At 40.4% G+C, this 16,970-nt stretch overlaps 1 protein-coding gene across 1 annotated transcript in view; it reads left to right on the top strand.

Annotated features, from left to right (window-relative positions):
• Positions 1–16,970, top strand: part of UST (uronyl 2-sulfotransferase) — a 276,063-nt gene that overhangs the window by 133,308 nt on the left and 125,785 nt on the right. Inside the window, exon 4 of the mRNA XM_024200172.2 lies at positions 8,692–8,771. Within this exon, the coding sequence (XP_024055940.1) occupies positions 8,692–8,771 (80 nt within the window). The remainder of the gene's footprint in view (positions 1–8,691; positions 8,772–16,970) is intronic.

The following is a 16,970-nucleotide window of genomic DNA, read 5'->3' as shown; positions in this document are numbered from 1 at the left end:
TTGTGCAGCAAATAACAAGTTATAGAGGACAAACCCATATATTATCTTCTCCATCCCCGAAGTTATCAGATTATTGAATTGTGAATTTAAGGGAATACAGATGGTGGTGGACATGTTGCTGCAGAGCTCAGGCTTAACTGTTGTGGATGTGCCCAGATATGCATTGTGTATCTTTTTATTCTAATTTATGGCTACATATCTTTTATGATGTATACATTGTATTTTGCTGAATAGTGGCACTTTGATCTCCTAGAAAAGTGTGTGTTGGTCAACATGTTTGCTATATTTTCTGTATTTGTGAGAGAGGTGTGTGGACTGGAATTTTTCTCTGTCTTTAATCTAGTATAGTAACAGTGCCAATCTTAAATCTGTTTAGTGGCAAAAGGAAGGATGGTCTTGTGGTGAAGTACTGGGCTGGGACTAAGGCGATCTGGACTCAAATCCTGGCTGTGCTACAGGCTACCTGTGTGACTTTAGGCAACTTACTTAATCTCTGTGCTTCAGTTCCCTATCTGTAAAATGGAGATCATAATACTTACTTCCTCCCATCCTTCCTCTGCTTGTACATTTAGGCCCTGATCCTGCAAAGACTTATCCAAGTGCTTAACTTAATTCACTATAGTCAAGTGAAATTAAGCACTTTTGGGTACCTTGTGTGACTGCATACACTTAAGACAGGCTCTAGTAGGGTCGTCTTCACCGCCTTCTTTAACCTATCCCATGAAGTTTGCCCATCCTATCCTCTGCCTGTGGATAATTAGAGATAAAGCAGATAACATTTAAGTGGTTCTAAGCAAGCTCTGTTGTGGAAATAAATGGATGGGTTTGTACCTGTCTGTCACGCAAGGACCTATTGATGGCAACTGCCAGAGGGAATGTGGGGACCAGGATCTCATGGGTTCACAAAAAGAATGTGATGCTTACTGAAAGCCTGTGTCACACTGGTCATATCTAAGGCTACCATTTTGTCAGGGATGTTTTTAGTAAAAGTCAGGGACAGGTCACAGCTTCCGTGAATTTTTGTTTATTGCCCGTGACCTGTCCCTGACGTTTACTAAAAATATCCATGACAAAATGGTGAAGGAGGAGGGTTCAGCACCCTGCTCCACTGCGTACAGTGTCTGGGAGCTGGGAGGGACCCCTGACCGTAGGGCTAGGAGTTAGGGGGTCCCCTGCTGCCCAGGGCGACTGGGAACTCTGGGGTCCCCTGCTGCCCGCAAGGGCTAGGGAGTTGCGGGGCCCCAGTATCACAGAGGTTACGGAATCCGTGACTTCCGCGACCTCTGCGACATACTTGTAGCCTTAGTCATAACCATTGTAAGATTTATACACGGAAAACATGTGAGGAATTATGTATATATGCTGAAAATTATGTTCTCTAGGTCTGTAATTAAGACAGGTCACCAAAAGATGATCCATATACTCCTGGCAGGCAGGGGAGAAGAGACACTTACCTTAATCAGGCAGGTCACATGCAAACTGAGTATTATATGGTTCAGAATGAATACCTATTTACAGTCTGAGCAAAATGTGAATCCATAGATTGCAGGGGCTGGAGGAAGAAACAAAAACAGCAGGAGTTATCCTATTTAGGGATAAGACAATGAACTTTTGAAACTATATCTGGGATGCAGATGAATCTCCACATATTCCTTCATTCTGTGAGGATGAGCTGCCGGTGGGCTTAATCTTATGAGAAGATGTCTCAGCCAAACTGTAACCACTGGAGAAATGACCTGGGGTAAGCTAGGGCATAGGGGAATGCCATGTTAGTTAAGCTTAGTCTCTAGAAAGCATGTCATGATTTTGTTTTATTGGTAACCATTTGTTTCCAATATTCTCACTCTCTATCACTTGACTCTCTGTTCTTTGATGATAAGCTTATTCTTGTTTTCCCTATATATGTAAGTGCTGTGTGTTAAGTAGAGTGGTGATCTGGAGTTGACTCTTGCAAGCTGGCGTGTACCATTCCTGTGGGAGTAACAAATATGAGAGTTCTGAGGGTGTTCAGTGGAACGGGCTGGGCACTCCAGAGGGAGGTTCAGAGGACTCGGGGTTCGTGTGTCTATCGCTGACCTGTATAGAGAGCACAACGCCCGCAGAGGCTTGGAAGTTAGTGCTGGTGTTCCCCATGGCCTGTGGAATCAGGGACCTGAACCACAGTGGGCACAGACAAGACTTTCTCATCCTAGGGGCAAGTGTTGTTGAGGTGCCTGGGTACCCCAAGAAAGGTCATACTGACTGTTCAGATGTTCTAATTTAAATTGTATTACAAGAGCTACATATGATCTTAATAATCATTAATGTCATGTGTGGATCTTGTAATACTAATAATATCTAATTAACCTTTCTTTACATCAGTAGATGGCCCTATGCCTAGATGAATCTCTTGTTTAGCCCTTTTGGACTCTGAGGCAAGACTGTACTTGTGAATTGATTTACTATTGCAGGTGTCCAATGAGAGCAATTTTCCCTGACTGTTAAATTACATAATTCCCCCTCCCCTTGTTTTGGATAGTCAGCTTTTTATGTACTTGAACTATAAAATACTAATAAAAGGTCAGTTTATTTTAAAAAATAACTGCTTATAAAAGACAACCTGCCATGGAAAAATGTTCAGAGCAGTATGGACACTTAGGAAGTTTTTGAAGGAATTCTCAATATCTTAGAGATGAAAATGAAGACTGATTCACATTCCTGTGACGATGAAGCAGATGTGAATTTTCTACCAAAAGGAAGTATGAAGTGCAGTTCAGATGAAAGTGATAAACAATGCCTAGAGATACCTGTATCTACTTGACCACGCATGCTTTTTGAAAAGACTGAAATTAAAACAGTAAGAAGGTAAAATGTTCTGAGAGAGGGTGAGAGCACGAAAGCGTGTCTTTCTGTGTTTGCATTAGTATTAGTGGAGATTGTAAACTGACACCACTGTGCTGTTGGAAAGTCATGCCAGCCTCAGTGTTTTTACATTTTGAACTTGAATTCACTTCTGATGAAATACAGCAGTTTAAAAAACCACTTGGACAGCAAACAAATTCTTCAGGCAGGGTTATCTACTGATTTTGTTTCTCATGGAACAAAACATGCTTTTTATAAATAAAAAGACAAAAGGCAATTGCTCTGAGCAAGGGAGCTGATAAGTACTGATAGTGCATCTTGATTTTCCTCTATCTTCAAGTCCGAATTATTTTAGTTTTTGATCAATGATATGGCTGGATGCCCTCCGCCACATTTATATATACTCTTTAAAGGGTATAAAGGGGCCCCATCCAGTTCTCTTGTGACAGTGGTTCCCAAACTTTAACAACCTGTGAACCCCTTTCACTAAAATGTCAAGTCTTGTGAACCCCCTCTTAAAAATGAATATTTCCAGGGATTTTCTCCTTTACCTGAGTATAAATTATAAAAGCAGTGATCTTGGAAATATAAAATTTGTTTTTGTGACATGTTTATTACACACTATGTATTATTATTTATCATTACAGTATTTTTATTGCATTATGAAAATGGCAACACTCTTCCAAGATCTCACTTTTGTAGCTTGTATCACTTTGAATAAGCCTGTTATAAGACAAGGCTCCTATGTTTCATCAAGGAGTATCAGATGTGAAACAGCATGAAGGTATTTAAGAAGCCAACTCAAAGAGTTCCTCCTACACAAGCATTCAGGTCTTGAGCAGTCCAGGCAAACAACGCACGTTACAACAAAGCTTAAATTTGTTCTTCATAATAATTTTAAAAATAATACTAGCTGCCTATTTAATTTTAAAAACAGCAAAAAATATCCACCTCCCTTTCCATTTCTTATAAGGAGTCTTGAAGGTTAAATCTCCTCAGTGTCCCATGCTGCCCAGGGTCCCTAGGGACAGCTTTGTCCGCCATTAGGGAATTTTTCCCCAAGAACCCCCTGTAACATTTCGTGAACCCCCAGGGGTTCACGAACCCCAGTTTGGGAAACACTGTCTTGTGAGCATTTCACTATGCCACCTGGTGGATTTGTGCTGAAAATGCAGCAGCAGCCTGAATTCAAGCACTGATGATGCTGATCCATCCTGACTTGATGGGTTTTCTCACAGCATGACTGAAAATCTCCTCGTGATGAGGATGATAACTTGAGGCATCCCTGTAAGGAGAAGGAAGTGTCTACTTTGAGTTTTACCCTTCATTCTGATGATCTTGCTTTGGTGGGTTTAAGATAAACCTTCCTTTAAAAATAGATTGAGACTTCCAGGGCTGCTGTTTTGCATATGCATCTGGATCTGGGCTTGAGTAGTTGACAGTTCTGTTTAAAATTCAGTGCAGAAAACTGTTACAGCAACATTAAAGTTGAGAAACTAATCAAGAAATCATGTTAATAAACATTGTTTTTATTTAGGTCCTGATTTGCTCATTGGGTTGAGGAGCTAGTCAGGTCCTAGACTAAAACTCTGTTCTATGGGCTCAATCACTGCTCCCTCACAGATTTGTAGAACCAGGTTTTTCTGTTCACACAGATAATAAATTGTTTTATAACAGAGACATCACTAACCAGGGCAGAGAACTTATGCTAGCACAGTTGTTCTTGTAGGGTAGATAGGCAGTTGTGGCTGGCTTGCTTTTATTTGCTAATTCTCCAGATACCTATGAGTAACTTCTGCCTTATGTATTTTTTTCTTAAGTACAATTCATTGTACATACCAGTAGGTACTCACTTTTGGCCAGCAACCAATCTTGAGCACTGGTGTGCTGCCAAGGGCTGCATTAGTTGGAGACATCATGGGGTCTGATGTCACTTCCTGCTACTCCCCATTCCTTCCCTCTCCCTCCACTCCTGTGTTTGAATGGAATAAGTTAAGAGTGAGCTGGAACCTAGTTCCATAGTATACACGATTTAGTGTAATCTAGTGCATTTCAAAGGGAAACTATTTGCTCTTCAGAACTATCTCCATTATCTAGGCTAAAAGTAATCCCTGGCAGGAGATATCATGGTAGTATCCATAGAGAGGACACGAATCCCTCTAAAGATAGTAGAACCCTCCCTGAGGTCCCTTATCATAGTGAACACACTCCCTTAATTCTTCCCCTTTCTCCAGTCTGCCCTTTGATATATTTATCCCCTCTAAGAATCTATATGTCCTACTGTTCCTCTCCTTCCTTCTGTGTCCTCCATCTATGTCCTCCTAGACTTTTTCCTCTCATTTCTCTTTTTCCCTCCTACCTATCTCCCTCCTACCTGTTGCTGGCCTGGGAAGGATCTCAGTGATGGCTTGCACTAGTATCTACTCCATCTCTTTCCATTTTCTTCACAAAGTCTGTCCCTCTTTCCCTCTCCCATTTTCATTTCCTCCTCAGTGTCTCCTTCCTCTTCCCCATTTGTTCCAAAACATCACACACATTTATGCTTCTTTCTTCTAACAGTTTTTCTCGTAGACTCTTTTGTAATTTTCCTTGCTATGTCCTTCTCGTTTATTGAAATCTGCACTGTTTCTGTTGGGCCCTACTTTCCCTTTCTTGTTGTCTTTTACCACACTTGCTTGTTCATATACATACTATAGGCTTATCCTCATCTGCTGATGAGTCCATTGTAGCTTAAGCCTCTAAATATGAACATGCTTTAAGTCAAAACAAAATCCTGTGTCTGTTTTCAGGTGTGAGTGGATATTATTGTAGCTCAAGAAATTGAGATTGACTTTAATTAGCTCCTGCTACAAGACACATTGCAGTCAGGTGCTGTGCAAATAGCAGCATGCAACTCTCCAAACCCACTTTATTGCTGACCTATAGCGCTCTCTGCTATTCCATTCCTGAGACATACATTGGCCTGACTGGCATTTAGGTCAAGTGATATCTAGTTTTATTGAGGTGGGAAAATGTGGATCTAGTTGTTGTTACCAAACTTGTGCTTGTGAGAAAGAGACACCTGTATTAATATATGGTATAGGGCATGCAACCATCCTCACCTCAGTCATATAATATATTTTAAAGAGAGAGTTGCGTGCATAATTAATGTTTTTCATCAAGTACTCTAAGCACCAGGATGATACGGTGAAGTGAATATTTATCAGTAGTTAATTTTTTAATGATATATTGGTATTTTAATATAGTTCTGGCTGTTTCATTTCTCCTGTAATTTAGTTTAGTTTTGTTTTTTTTTTTAAAAAGATGACGCCTGAGATCTAACCATTGCAACCTCTTTTCCGTTTCTTTCTCAAAGCTAGGTAAGTCTCTGAATGGGATGATGATTGTCATGATATTATGACAATCTTCTACAGATACAGCCACCACCCTTCCAGCAGACGTATCATGCTGACATTTGTTTGATGGAGATAGTAACTCTTGTTCGAAAATGTCGGTGTTCTGTGCATTCAAAAATGACTCGTCAAGTTCTCTGCGTTATTTTGCCTGGATTCTTTGCCACAGCATTTTTACTAGTCTCTAACAATGATTACACTGGACAATTGCAATGCGTCTCTAGCTTGTGGTTTATTAGGGAAAAATTAATAAAATGTTTAGTCAAGTGAGTTGTATTTTCACATGACTCATCAGGATTGCCTCCAGGATTAATTACCTGTTGTTATTAGAGCTATTTGATGCCCTTTAAGAATTCATTGGTAGGAGATTAGGATATTAGCGAGCATGTCCCCCTCTCCTTCTTCTTTTCCTTAGCATCTCTCCTCCTTTCTTATCTTTCTCCCTTTCAGCCCTCTCTTTTCTCTCTCCCCTCCGTGGGGTTTATAATCTCTGTAGACTGCAGCCAGTAAAGGTAGACTTGATCTCTCACATGGTAGAGCAAGAATGACAGTCCATCTGTAGAAGGCCATGCTTAACAAGATAGGTGAGACAACCCTAGGGCTGCATCATTGCTTCTCATGCATATCTGGGGGAACATCAGTTATTGAGGGCAGGGATTTTTATTTTCTTTTATTCTAACTCCTAGGTGTAATATATAAGGATTGGCATGACACTTGGGAAGCAGTTGCGATAGGCATCTTAGAAAAACCTAAAATAGATAATGGATAAGAAACAATAGACTGTGATCTATAAATTAAAACCAGTGACAAAGGACCACCAGATCAAAATGGGGATCAGTTAGTAAAAGTGGGTTTTACATTTTCCACAGTAAGGTATCCTCCTCCAGCCTGGCATACTTCTGTGTAGGTGTGTCATTCCAAAATTCTCATCCCAGAGCAAGAGAAGGAAAGATGCATGCCCTTCTCTCCCTTGCTGTTTTCAGAAGGTGGGTGGTTGAGTTGCTTTATGGAAAAATACAATAGATTTGCATTTTCCTGTAAATTCTTTCTATAGGATTTTCAAACTGTCCTATATAACTTAATGATGTCCCTTTAATAGAAAATGGTCTCTTTACCATAGGTATATTAAACTCTATAAAACTCTGTTGGTTTTTAGCATGATTACTCATTAGAACTCTATTGGTTTCAGATCTGTTAAATGATAGGCTTGATGCTAGATTTGTCTGTTTTTGCATGTGGCAAGTAAGATGCCATACAGTTTTAAGGGGAAAACATTTCATAACATTGAGGGAAACAATCTTCTAAATTCGTGACCTCTCAATTTTGATTTTACTTGTGTTTAGTATATGAATTTATACAAGTTAGAGCAGAACTTTAGAGCAATTCTTCCTCTTCCATTGCTATTTTTCTTTATGGATTGTTTCCATGTTGTGTATTAGTTTCCACTACCCAGTTTGTAAAATTACCACTATCATTATTGTGCTCTTCAAATTCAGTCATGTTCGGTGTCTTTTATTCTCTAATACAGCCTTGTAGTTTTTGATGTTGCCAATTAGAAAATCAGAGAGCAGAAGTCAGGAAGTCAGAGTAACAAGAATGTTTGGAATTTTTTGCATATATTTCATTTAACATGTTCAGGCCCTTGACATTTTCCAGATCACTGTAAGAACTAGAAGTCTGCACACATGAGAATTTATTAATATAAACTGAGTATAATATATATATATAATACTCAGTTTTTCACGTCAGCTGTTTTACATGAAAAAAGTTTTAATTATCTTTAATAATGCAAAAATAAATGAACTTAATTCTAAAAGCCCTTGCTAAAATGTCTTGACAGCAGTAGGCCAAAAGACCATTATTTGAAGAGAGATTTCTGTCAAATGTAGAATTATATTCACATTTTAAATATGCTATACAAAAGAAGAAATGGGAAATGTCTGCTTCTATATATGAGCAGACATCCACCCATTCAGTAATCTGGTGATGATAGGATGATAGGAACTGTTATCATTATGTAAAGACAGTAATAGTCTCAATCCACATTTTCTGATGCAGATTTCAAACACTTCACATTTTGGAATTGTAGTTAGGTAGTTTAGATCCATTTTCAAAATTCAGATCCAGATTTGGATAGGTTTAGAATTAGGATTTTAGTTTGTACCTTTGTCTAGAGTAGAAATTAACTTTTGGAATTGTATAAACTCATGGTATAGCACACTGATTCCTATGCTACAATGGTAACATTGGTGCTAGATTCATGATGCTCTGCCATCTATCCCTTTTTACATGGGTAACAAGCCCTAGAGTTGCAGTCCTAGCCTGACTTTTTTGGGAGTAGGTCTAAACTACTAAATGATTATATAGTGTTTGAGTGTTGCCATTTCTGTCCAAAAACACAACTTGGTTTAATTCGGTAATTTTGATTTAGTTGTAATTCTTGTTTAATTTTTTTTAGATGGAATTGATTAAAAACATAAGCACTGCTGAGCAGCCCTATTTATTCACCAGACACGTTCATTTCCTCAACTTTTCAAGGTAAGGCACTTTCCCAATTACAAGGCTTTCTTGTTTCTTTTTATCGGGTTAATAGAAATAACTTTTAGCTTCTCTTCAATTTCAAACAAATGTATGTCATTGCTGTGCGAAAAATCTCTTTTGATGCTGGAAGCTACACAAATACGGTCAAAGGGTAAGACTTTTGCTACATAATATTCATAGAATTTCTTTTAATCAGTCTGCATGCCACTGCATGCTTTTAACTACAAGAGGTAATTTTAGTTAATGACATATCAGCTTAAAAAAAATTATGTACTGTATCATATATTAATGAAGTTCCTGCCAGATTTTCAGTTGATTCCCTAGCCTCTGTTTGTCAGAGGGTGGAGATGGATGGCAGGAGAGAGATCACTTAATCATTACCTGTTAGATTCACTCCCTCTGGGACACCTGGCATTGGCCACTGTCAGTAGACAGGATACTGGGCTGGATGGACCTTTGGTGTGACCCAGTATGGCCATTCTTATGTTCTTATTCTTCTGAGACATTTAAGCCACCATTGTTAAAATATACTGGATTAAAGTCACTTTGTGGATAAGGAGAAATTGCAAATTTTCCTGAGCAGCATACAGTTCTTGCATATTTTAGCAACAAAAGTTATATAATCCAGGGGTAGGGTGTTGCTTCCCAGTATATATTCTACAGGAGTGAGAAGGAAATTCCCAGCATAGGAGGATAACTGGGTGGGGAGGGAGAGAGGAGGCAGAGGAGGTGAGGCAAAAAGAGGAATTAAATAAGTGAAAAAACAAAACAGAAAAGATAGTGGAGAGAGAAATACACATTAGTATCATACAAACAAAAAGACTAATCCCTTTAAACAGTCCAAAAATACACACTTGACACCCAAAGGGGTGGCTGGCTCAGGTGAGACTTGGAGATGCACACAGCCCCTTGGGCCCCAGACATTACAAGTATAGTAAATCACCTATTGCCAATAGAACCTTGACATACTAGTCCATAAGGAAGCATCATCTAATAAAGCAATAATATATATACACACATGCATACATTTAGTAATCAAATGATAGTTTGTACATTGGTGCACCAATTCCATGAGCTAAGGCAATAGGAAATAAATTGATGATAACTCTTTAACCCCAATGAGAGAGAGAGAAAAAAAGGAACTTGCATCAGTATCAACTTGTTTAGAGCAGCCATATCAGATCTCAGAGAGCAATTCAGAAATTCCATATAGTTGGATTATTCCATAGATGTCTCCTCTTGCAAGGGAGGAGCATGCAGATTTTTGAAGTATTTTTCTGCCTCTTGAGGGGAACAAAATGATACTCCCTTCTTGGCATTCTTAATGTGGAGCATTGCAGGGTATTTAATAAAATACTTCTAGTCCATTTTCCTGGATAATTGTTTTGAATGGTTAAAAGCTGTCCTCGTTGAAATCACATCATGGACATAGAACAGTATTTTAATTTCTGGTTCTCCACATAACAGCTCCTTTTCCGCCCTCTAGATTTCTGCAATATAAGCTCCTTAGTGGTAAATTTCAGGAACTTCACAATCAATGCTTTAGGCCAGGTGTTCTGGCAACAGAATTTTTCGTGACTTCAGAGTGCGGCCACCAACTCTTGCTAGTGGACTCTTTGACAATTTTCCCTAAAATACTTAATTAACTTTAGGAAAAATGAATACATATGCACATATACATGTCCAATCACAGTAATTTATTTATGTAGGGGTGTTTTTGCAGTCTCAATAATAACAACATACAGTTGTTTCCATTCTTTACTGGACCTAAACAAAATAGAAACACAAATAAGGTGCTTTGCATGATCTTGTCATTTTGTTGTTGTTTCTTTTGCTTTTTTGGTTGCGGGGTTTTTTTTTAGACTTGCTAGCTAGTAAGTCTGCTTCTGTGAAAAGTGATATTTGTATGTTTGTTAATCACTCTTCACAGCAGAGACTTGTTAGCTAGCTGGGAGGCAGTGAAAAGCGATATTAACAAACATGCAAATATCACTTTTCATAGCAGATTTACTCAGCCCTAGCAAGCTGGGGGACTAATTAAGCATTGAATGGAGAGGTGGATAGGGAAGCAGTGGGGGCCGGGGTGATAGGATGGTTGGGTGAGGGGCCAAGGGTGGCAGCGGGGGCCAGGGGCGATGGGAGGAGGTTGAACCCGAAGCCCAGTGGTCAGGGGATGGAGCCCACTGCTGTGCAGCCAGAGCCCAAGGCCCCACGGTCAGAGCCTGCCGCCCACCACACCAGGGCTGACGCCAGAAGCCTGAGCCCCACCCCGCATCACCACCCAGGAGGCTGTGGCTGCAAGAAAAGAAAGAAAGGCCGCATTTGAGAAACAATGCTCTAGGCTGATCTCCTGCAGCTGGCTGGGGGGGTAAGAGCCTAGTGTTCCCATTCTGTATCAAAACAAAAATCTACTGGCAGATCCAATAGCTTAGTTACTAGGTTAGGGACAAATTTTAGAGGGTTTACCTTTCTCTCTCCCCTCAGGGACACCCACAATCCTGATATTATTTCATTGTGAGCGGCTTTCTAGATCAATTAGCTTGGTGTTAATAGTCTTGATATCATTACAATAACTCCTCACTTAAAGTCGTCCCGGTTAACGTTGTTTCGTTGTTACGTTGCTGATCAATTAGGGAACATGCTCGTTTAAAGTTACACAATGCTCCCTTATAATCTTGTTTGGCAGCCGCCTGCTTTGTCCACTGCTTGCAGGAAGAGTAGCCCGTTGCAGCTAGCTGGTGGGGGCTTGGAACCAGGGTGGACCGGCAGCCCCCCATCAGCTCCCTGCTCCCCTAAGTTCCCTGTGCAGCAGCCGTCCAGCAGACTACCACTTGCTGGCAGTTCAGCTGTCCCTCCCCGCACTGCAATGTGCTACTCCTGCCCTCTGCCTTGGAGCTGCTCCCAGCAGCCTCCTGCTTGTTGTGCAGGGGAGGGGGAAGAAGGGGGCCAATGTCAGGGTGTCCCCCTCCCCCCTACTCCTTCTCCATATAGAGCAGGGTGGGGACAGGACAGGGCTCAGGAGGAGAAAGCTTGCTGGCCGCAGCTGCTGTCTCAACTTCCTGATCTTTTTAAAGGCAATGTACTTAGAGTGGTGTCAGCGTACTTAAAGGGGCAATGCGCATCTCTCTCTCTCTCTCACACACACACACACACACAGGGTGTGTGTCTCTGTCTGCCATGCTGTCTCCCCTCCCTCCATTCGTGCTGTCTTGTAGAGTGTGTGGCTACATTAACAACAATGTGTTAACCCTTGAGGGCTCAGCCAAATGCTAGTTCATCATTTAGTAGTAAGGCATTCCCTGGGAAATATCCCATCCTCTTCCACCCTCTAACTTCACCACCTCAACCAAGCTTCACAATCATCATTGCTGTGTACAGTATTAAATTGTTTGTTTAAAACTTATACTCTGTGTGTGTGTGTGTATGTGTGTGTGTGTGTGTGTGTAATATATATATATATATATATATATATATATATGTATATATATAAACAAACAATTTAATTTAATATATATATAAGTTTTTTGTCTGGTGAAAAAAAATTCTCTAGAACCTAACTCCCCCTATTTACATTAATTCTTATGGGGAAATTGGATTCGCTTAACATCATTTCTCTTAGTCACATTTTTCAGGAACATAACTACAACGTTAAGTGAGGAATTACTGTATAGCTTTTCATAACCCATAATTTGTTCTCTTTAAAATCCTCTTCCACTTCAGAAATTCAGTGTTCTGCTTCACCCATCTATCTGGATAGAGCTTGCAGTGCACTCTGAATCTCAGTCACAGTGGTCTATAGGTTGGAAACTGTAGATTTAATTTCAACAGTCTCTGCAGCCACCTTTTGTTGTACAGCCATCAATTGCGGACTGTCAGGCTAAGGAACCCTTTTGTTTGTAAAAGGCAGATCTCTCTCTTTTTGATGCTTTTGGATTACAGGAGGAAAATACAGAGCTAGAGGGCAGAGGGCATCTTGGGGGTTTCAGGTGTCAGGCGCAATATTTTGGGGGGGTTGGAAGGTGGGGCTTAGGGAAAAATGTTTGGGGATTCCCCATGGGCCACCTCACAGCTCAAGCAACTTACATCCAGTTTGTTTGCAGCGCCCTCTGAGGTTCCAGATTCCTGATGTGTAGTTTGTGAAATAGCATTTCTGCATGTACTTGGAACTTATGGCTGTAGACATGGGTATAGGACACAGTATGAAATATTGAGCCAGATTTTTATATGAACTTTTAGGAAATAAAAATGAGTTTGCAATGTTTGAAAGTTTCCATGCGCCACCACTATTGCATTTTCGATGTCTCAATATCCTAAGACTTAAAAATGATTCTTTTATTCTAAGTGTTTTATTCCACATTGGATTCCTTTTAAAAAAAAAATCTTTTCTTGTTAAATAAGACATTCCTCACAATGCACACCTGCTTCTTCACTCTGCTCTCTCTACCAAAATACAAGAGTAGGCAAGTAGGATGCCTGAGGAACAGTGAAGGGAACCTGCTTGTGATTATGCAGACTTCTGGAGAAGGATATTTCAAAGACAGTACAAAGTACTGTATGAGGGGGGCAGGAATGGGAGATGATCCAAGTGACTATTCCCCCCCCCCCTCCAGCTCATCTACTCTAACAGTGTGGTACATCCTCTCCACACAGATAAGTGCTTCTTGTGTTGTATTCACATAAGATTAATCTATTCTCCATGTTTTTCTTTTCAGTTCTTCCAGGATAATTTTATGTTGCTGCTACTACTGTAAAACTGAAACATGTAGGTTTCCTTTTATCCAAAGTGCCAAAGGCAACTGGACCCAGGGTGCGGCGGTGCCCTGGCAGATCCCTAAGCCAGCCAACGAGCTCAGCCACGTGCTGGCCAGTTTCTACAGTCACACAGGCTCCAATGTGTGTGGGCCTGGGTGCTGCTAACTGGCTGGGTTGTGGCTCATCCAGCCCCACCCATGGCTATGCCCTGTGGTGATGTACAGGAGGTCAGAATACATGATCTAATGGTCCCTTTGGGGTTTAAACTGGAATCTGTGAATTAGACTTTACAACTCCCAGTGAAGTAGGTAAGCGCATTCCCATTTTAGAGAGGCAAACAGAGATTAAGAAACTTGCCCAAAGTCACACAGGAAGCCTGCAGAAGAAGTGGGAAGAGAACCCAGACTTTCTGATATCCAGGCCTGCGTCTTAGCCATCCTTTTAACTGTATTTATATGCAAAATGGGAGTCACTGAGAGTACCCTAGGAGCAGCTCTAGCTTATGGCATCCTATATCACCCCTTGTGGGCCATTGGAGCACTCCAGAATAGCTTGATCACAGCGTGCTCTGACCACTCCTCATCCCGCTCACAAGGTATGTATCATCCCCCAGTACTGCGAGACGTGAGGGCATAAGATGGTTCCACCAGCCTTAGGCCACCAAGGGGAGGTCCATACGCTGTAGTAATTCTCTGTGGGGCCAGTTCTGCCGCTGTGGAACTGAAAATCATTTGAAATATGTTAATAGGAACATAGGATTTGCCGTATTGGGCCAGACCCAAGGTCCACCTAGTTCAGTATCGTGTCTCTGACAGTAGCCAGTGCCAGATGTTTGAGGCCCATGTGAGAACCCCATGGTAAACAGATGTGGGATAACTTATCTCCTACATATATCTCATCCTGATCTTTGGTAGTTAGAGATTGGCTGAAGCTCTGAAGCATAAAGTTAATAGCACTTTCAAAGTTGTCGTCTTTGGTCATAACAACTCTGGATATTCTTGATGTCTGTATAAAGGTTGGAGTGTGAAGGAGATTGTAAATAAACAATGGAGGACAAACAGGGTCTTTTCTTTCAATACAAGTGGGGATAAAGCACACAGAACTATGGGAATGGCTTTCACTTTACTAAGCAAAATGTCTTGCTCTAATTCATAATTCTTGGTCCTATCAGCATTATGTGATCACACTTCCTTTACATATCTTTAAAGTCCAGGCATTAAATATGTTTATAGTTTTAAAAGGTGACTAAATCCAAGCTGGGGGTGGGGGGCAGAGAGGAGGAGTTAAATGTGAATCCCCTGTAGTCTGTTTATATAAATGTGTTCTTCTGTTATCTGCACCATGCACATTACTGCCTACTCATCATTCCTTGATTTTCATTTTGTTAGTTACTGTCTTCTAAAAGAGAGAAAACCTTCAAACAAAAAATGTTCATCTTTCAGTTTAAAAACCACTGACCTTAATTTCTTCCAGCCTAGGGCAGAAACCTGGAAAGGGCCCCCTTTTTTTTTTTCTTAGCACACCACAACATGACCAGCATTGGCAGAAACAGCCAGTGTTCAATTAAAAAATGTCCAAAACCTTGCCTCAGGGTACGAGAATGTGTCAGGCAGGATTGTTAGAAGATAGTGCAGGAACTTTGAAGGAAAAGGTTTGTAGCTGCCATGTAAAATACTTTCCCAATATCTTATCAGATCAAAGGATCAAAATACAGCAAGGATGCAAACATTTTCTTGTTTAAACTTCAGTTAATTTCTCAAATATAATACATATAAAATTTGCTTTATGCCACCTTCTAACTCAAATCTCAATGTCTGGATTATTTCTCCAGTGGCTCAAGTCAGGGAAACAGTATCAAGGCAGGGGAGAAAATTAACTGTAACCATTAAAACAAATAAAAAAAAATTCATTACTTAATTGAAATAATTTACAGTTCTAATACACTTTGCAACTTAAAATTAGCCATATATAAAGCATGATTTAAAAAGCTTACTTGACAGTGTTCTGGGAAGCTGTCACTGGCAAGTGGAAGGTAAGGGAGGGTGTCTTAAGTTGTTGGACCTGCTTCAGTAAGGTACTTAAACACATGCCCAACTTTAAGCATGTGAGTACTCCCATTGAAGTCAATGGGCTGTTCATGTGCTTAAAGTCAAGTATGCACTTAAGTCCCTTTCAAACTTGAGACTGTAATTTCTACAAAATATCTTTTAATTAAAAAAAAATGTAGCCCTTCTGGTTGTGAAGGTAACCACCCAATGTAAAGAGGTGCGCAATGCTTTCTTCCTGAGTATTCAGACAACTCGAGTACTGATAGATTATGCAAGCAGCAGAAGAATGAAAAGGGCAAAAACACAGGTCGTTTTTTTCATTTCAGAACCGTGAAACTGACCAAAATTAAGTCAATTTCACCCATTACTATTTGGGAAGATTCTGAGAGGCAGCAGAGGAATGCACACAGAAAGGTGGTGGTAGAACAGGGAAAAGAATCCCTAGATCTCCTGGCTGTGTGTTAGCCTTCCTTCCAAGTGCGTTGTATGATAAATAGGAGTCACTGAAAGCACCTCTTAGTGCAACTATTTACAGTGGATGAAACCCCCCCCTGTAAAAAAAAAAAAAAAAAAAAAAAAAAAACAACAAAAAACCACAAACCAAAAAAAAAAAAAAACAGCAACAGACCACAACCCTGCATCTAGGTTGAGAAGTGGAGATCCCTCTTCCTCCAACAGCAGCCTGGAAGCTCGATAATAGAGTAGTAGAGACAACTTGCTCCTCACTGTTACCCATCTCCTAGAAATCAGGAGGCCACGGAGTAAGGCAAACAGAGAAAGAAGTCTTTGCTAGAGGGAAGGTTACAAAGGTATAAGATACCTCCCATCTGAGACTGATATGAAACACAGATGACTGGAGAAGGGCTAAGACCGCCACCCTGATGAGAATTCTTGGTGCTTCCCAGAAAAAGGAATTGGCTTTTATCAGGGAACAGCTCTTGCATCTTGCTATGGAACCCTCTCCCCAATCCTCTGTATTGGCCTGTTAGGTATTGGTCACGTGTTTTCAAACGCTGAGGCAGAGCAGAGTTAGTTTTCCCAGCATATTTTGACTCTCACTTTTGCTTTCTTGGAGATTGCAGAGTTTTTACAATGTCAAGTCAAACTAGGGAAACCATATGGCTTAGAAAGTGCGGGCTGGGCTGTTCTGTAGAGACCGATTTAGCTAATGAGTACCATTTTGAATGAACAGTTCAACCTGGAACACTTTTATTATAATGAACCGTTTATAGTGCACATTTAATTCCTTTTTGGTAACATACCAAATATACATACAATGGTAAAAAAAAATTGATTAGAATCAGAGTATAATATTTGGTACTTCACACCCTGAAAATGTAGAAAATCTGCAGATTGATAAAGATTACGGCTAGGGAAAGTGGAGAAAACTCTCTCA

The sequence above is a fragment of the Terrapene carolina genome, unplaced genomic scaffold, assembly GCF_002925995.2.
Source record: "Terrapene carolina triunguis isolate 2854851 unplaced genomic scaffold, T_m_triunguis-2.0 Scaffold85, whole genome shotgun sequence".
NCBI lineage: Eukaryota > Metazoa > Chordata > Testudines > Emydidae > Terrapene > Terrapene triunguis.
Note: the sequence above shows the minus strand (reverse complement) of the source record. Positions and strands in the feature narration are given on the sequence as shown.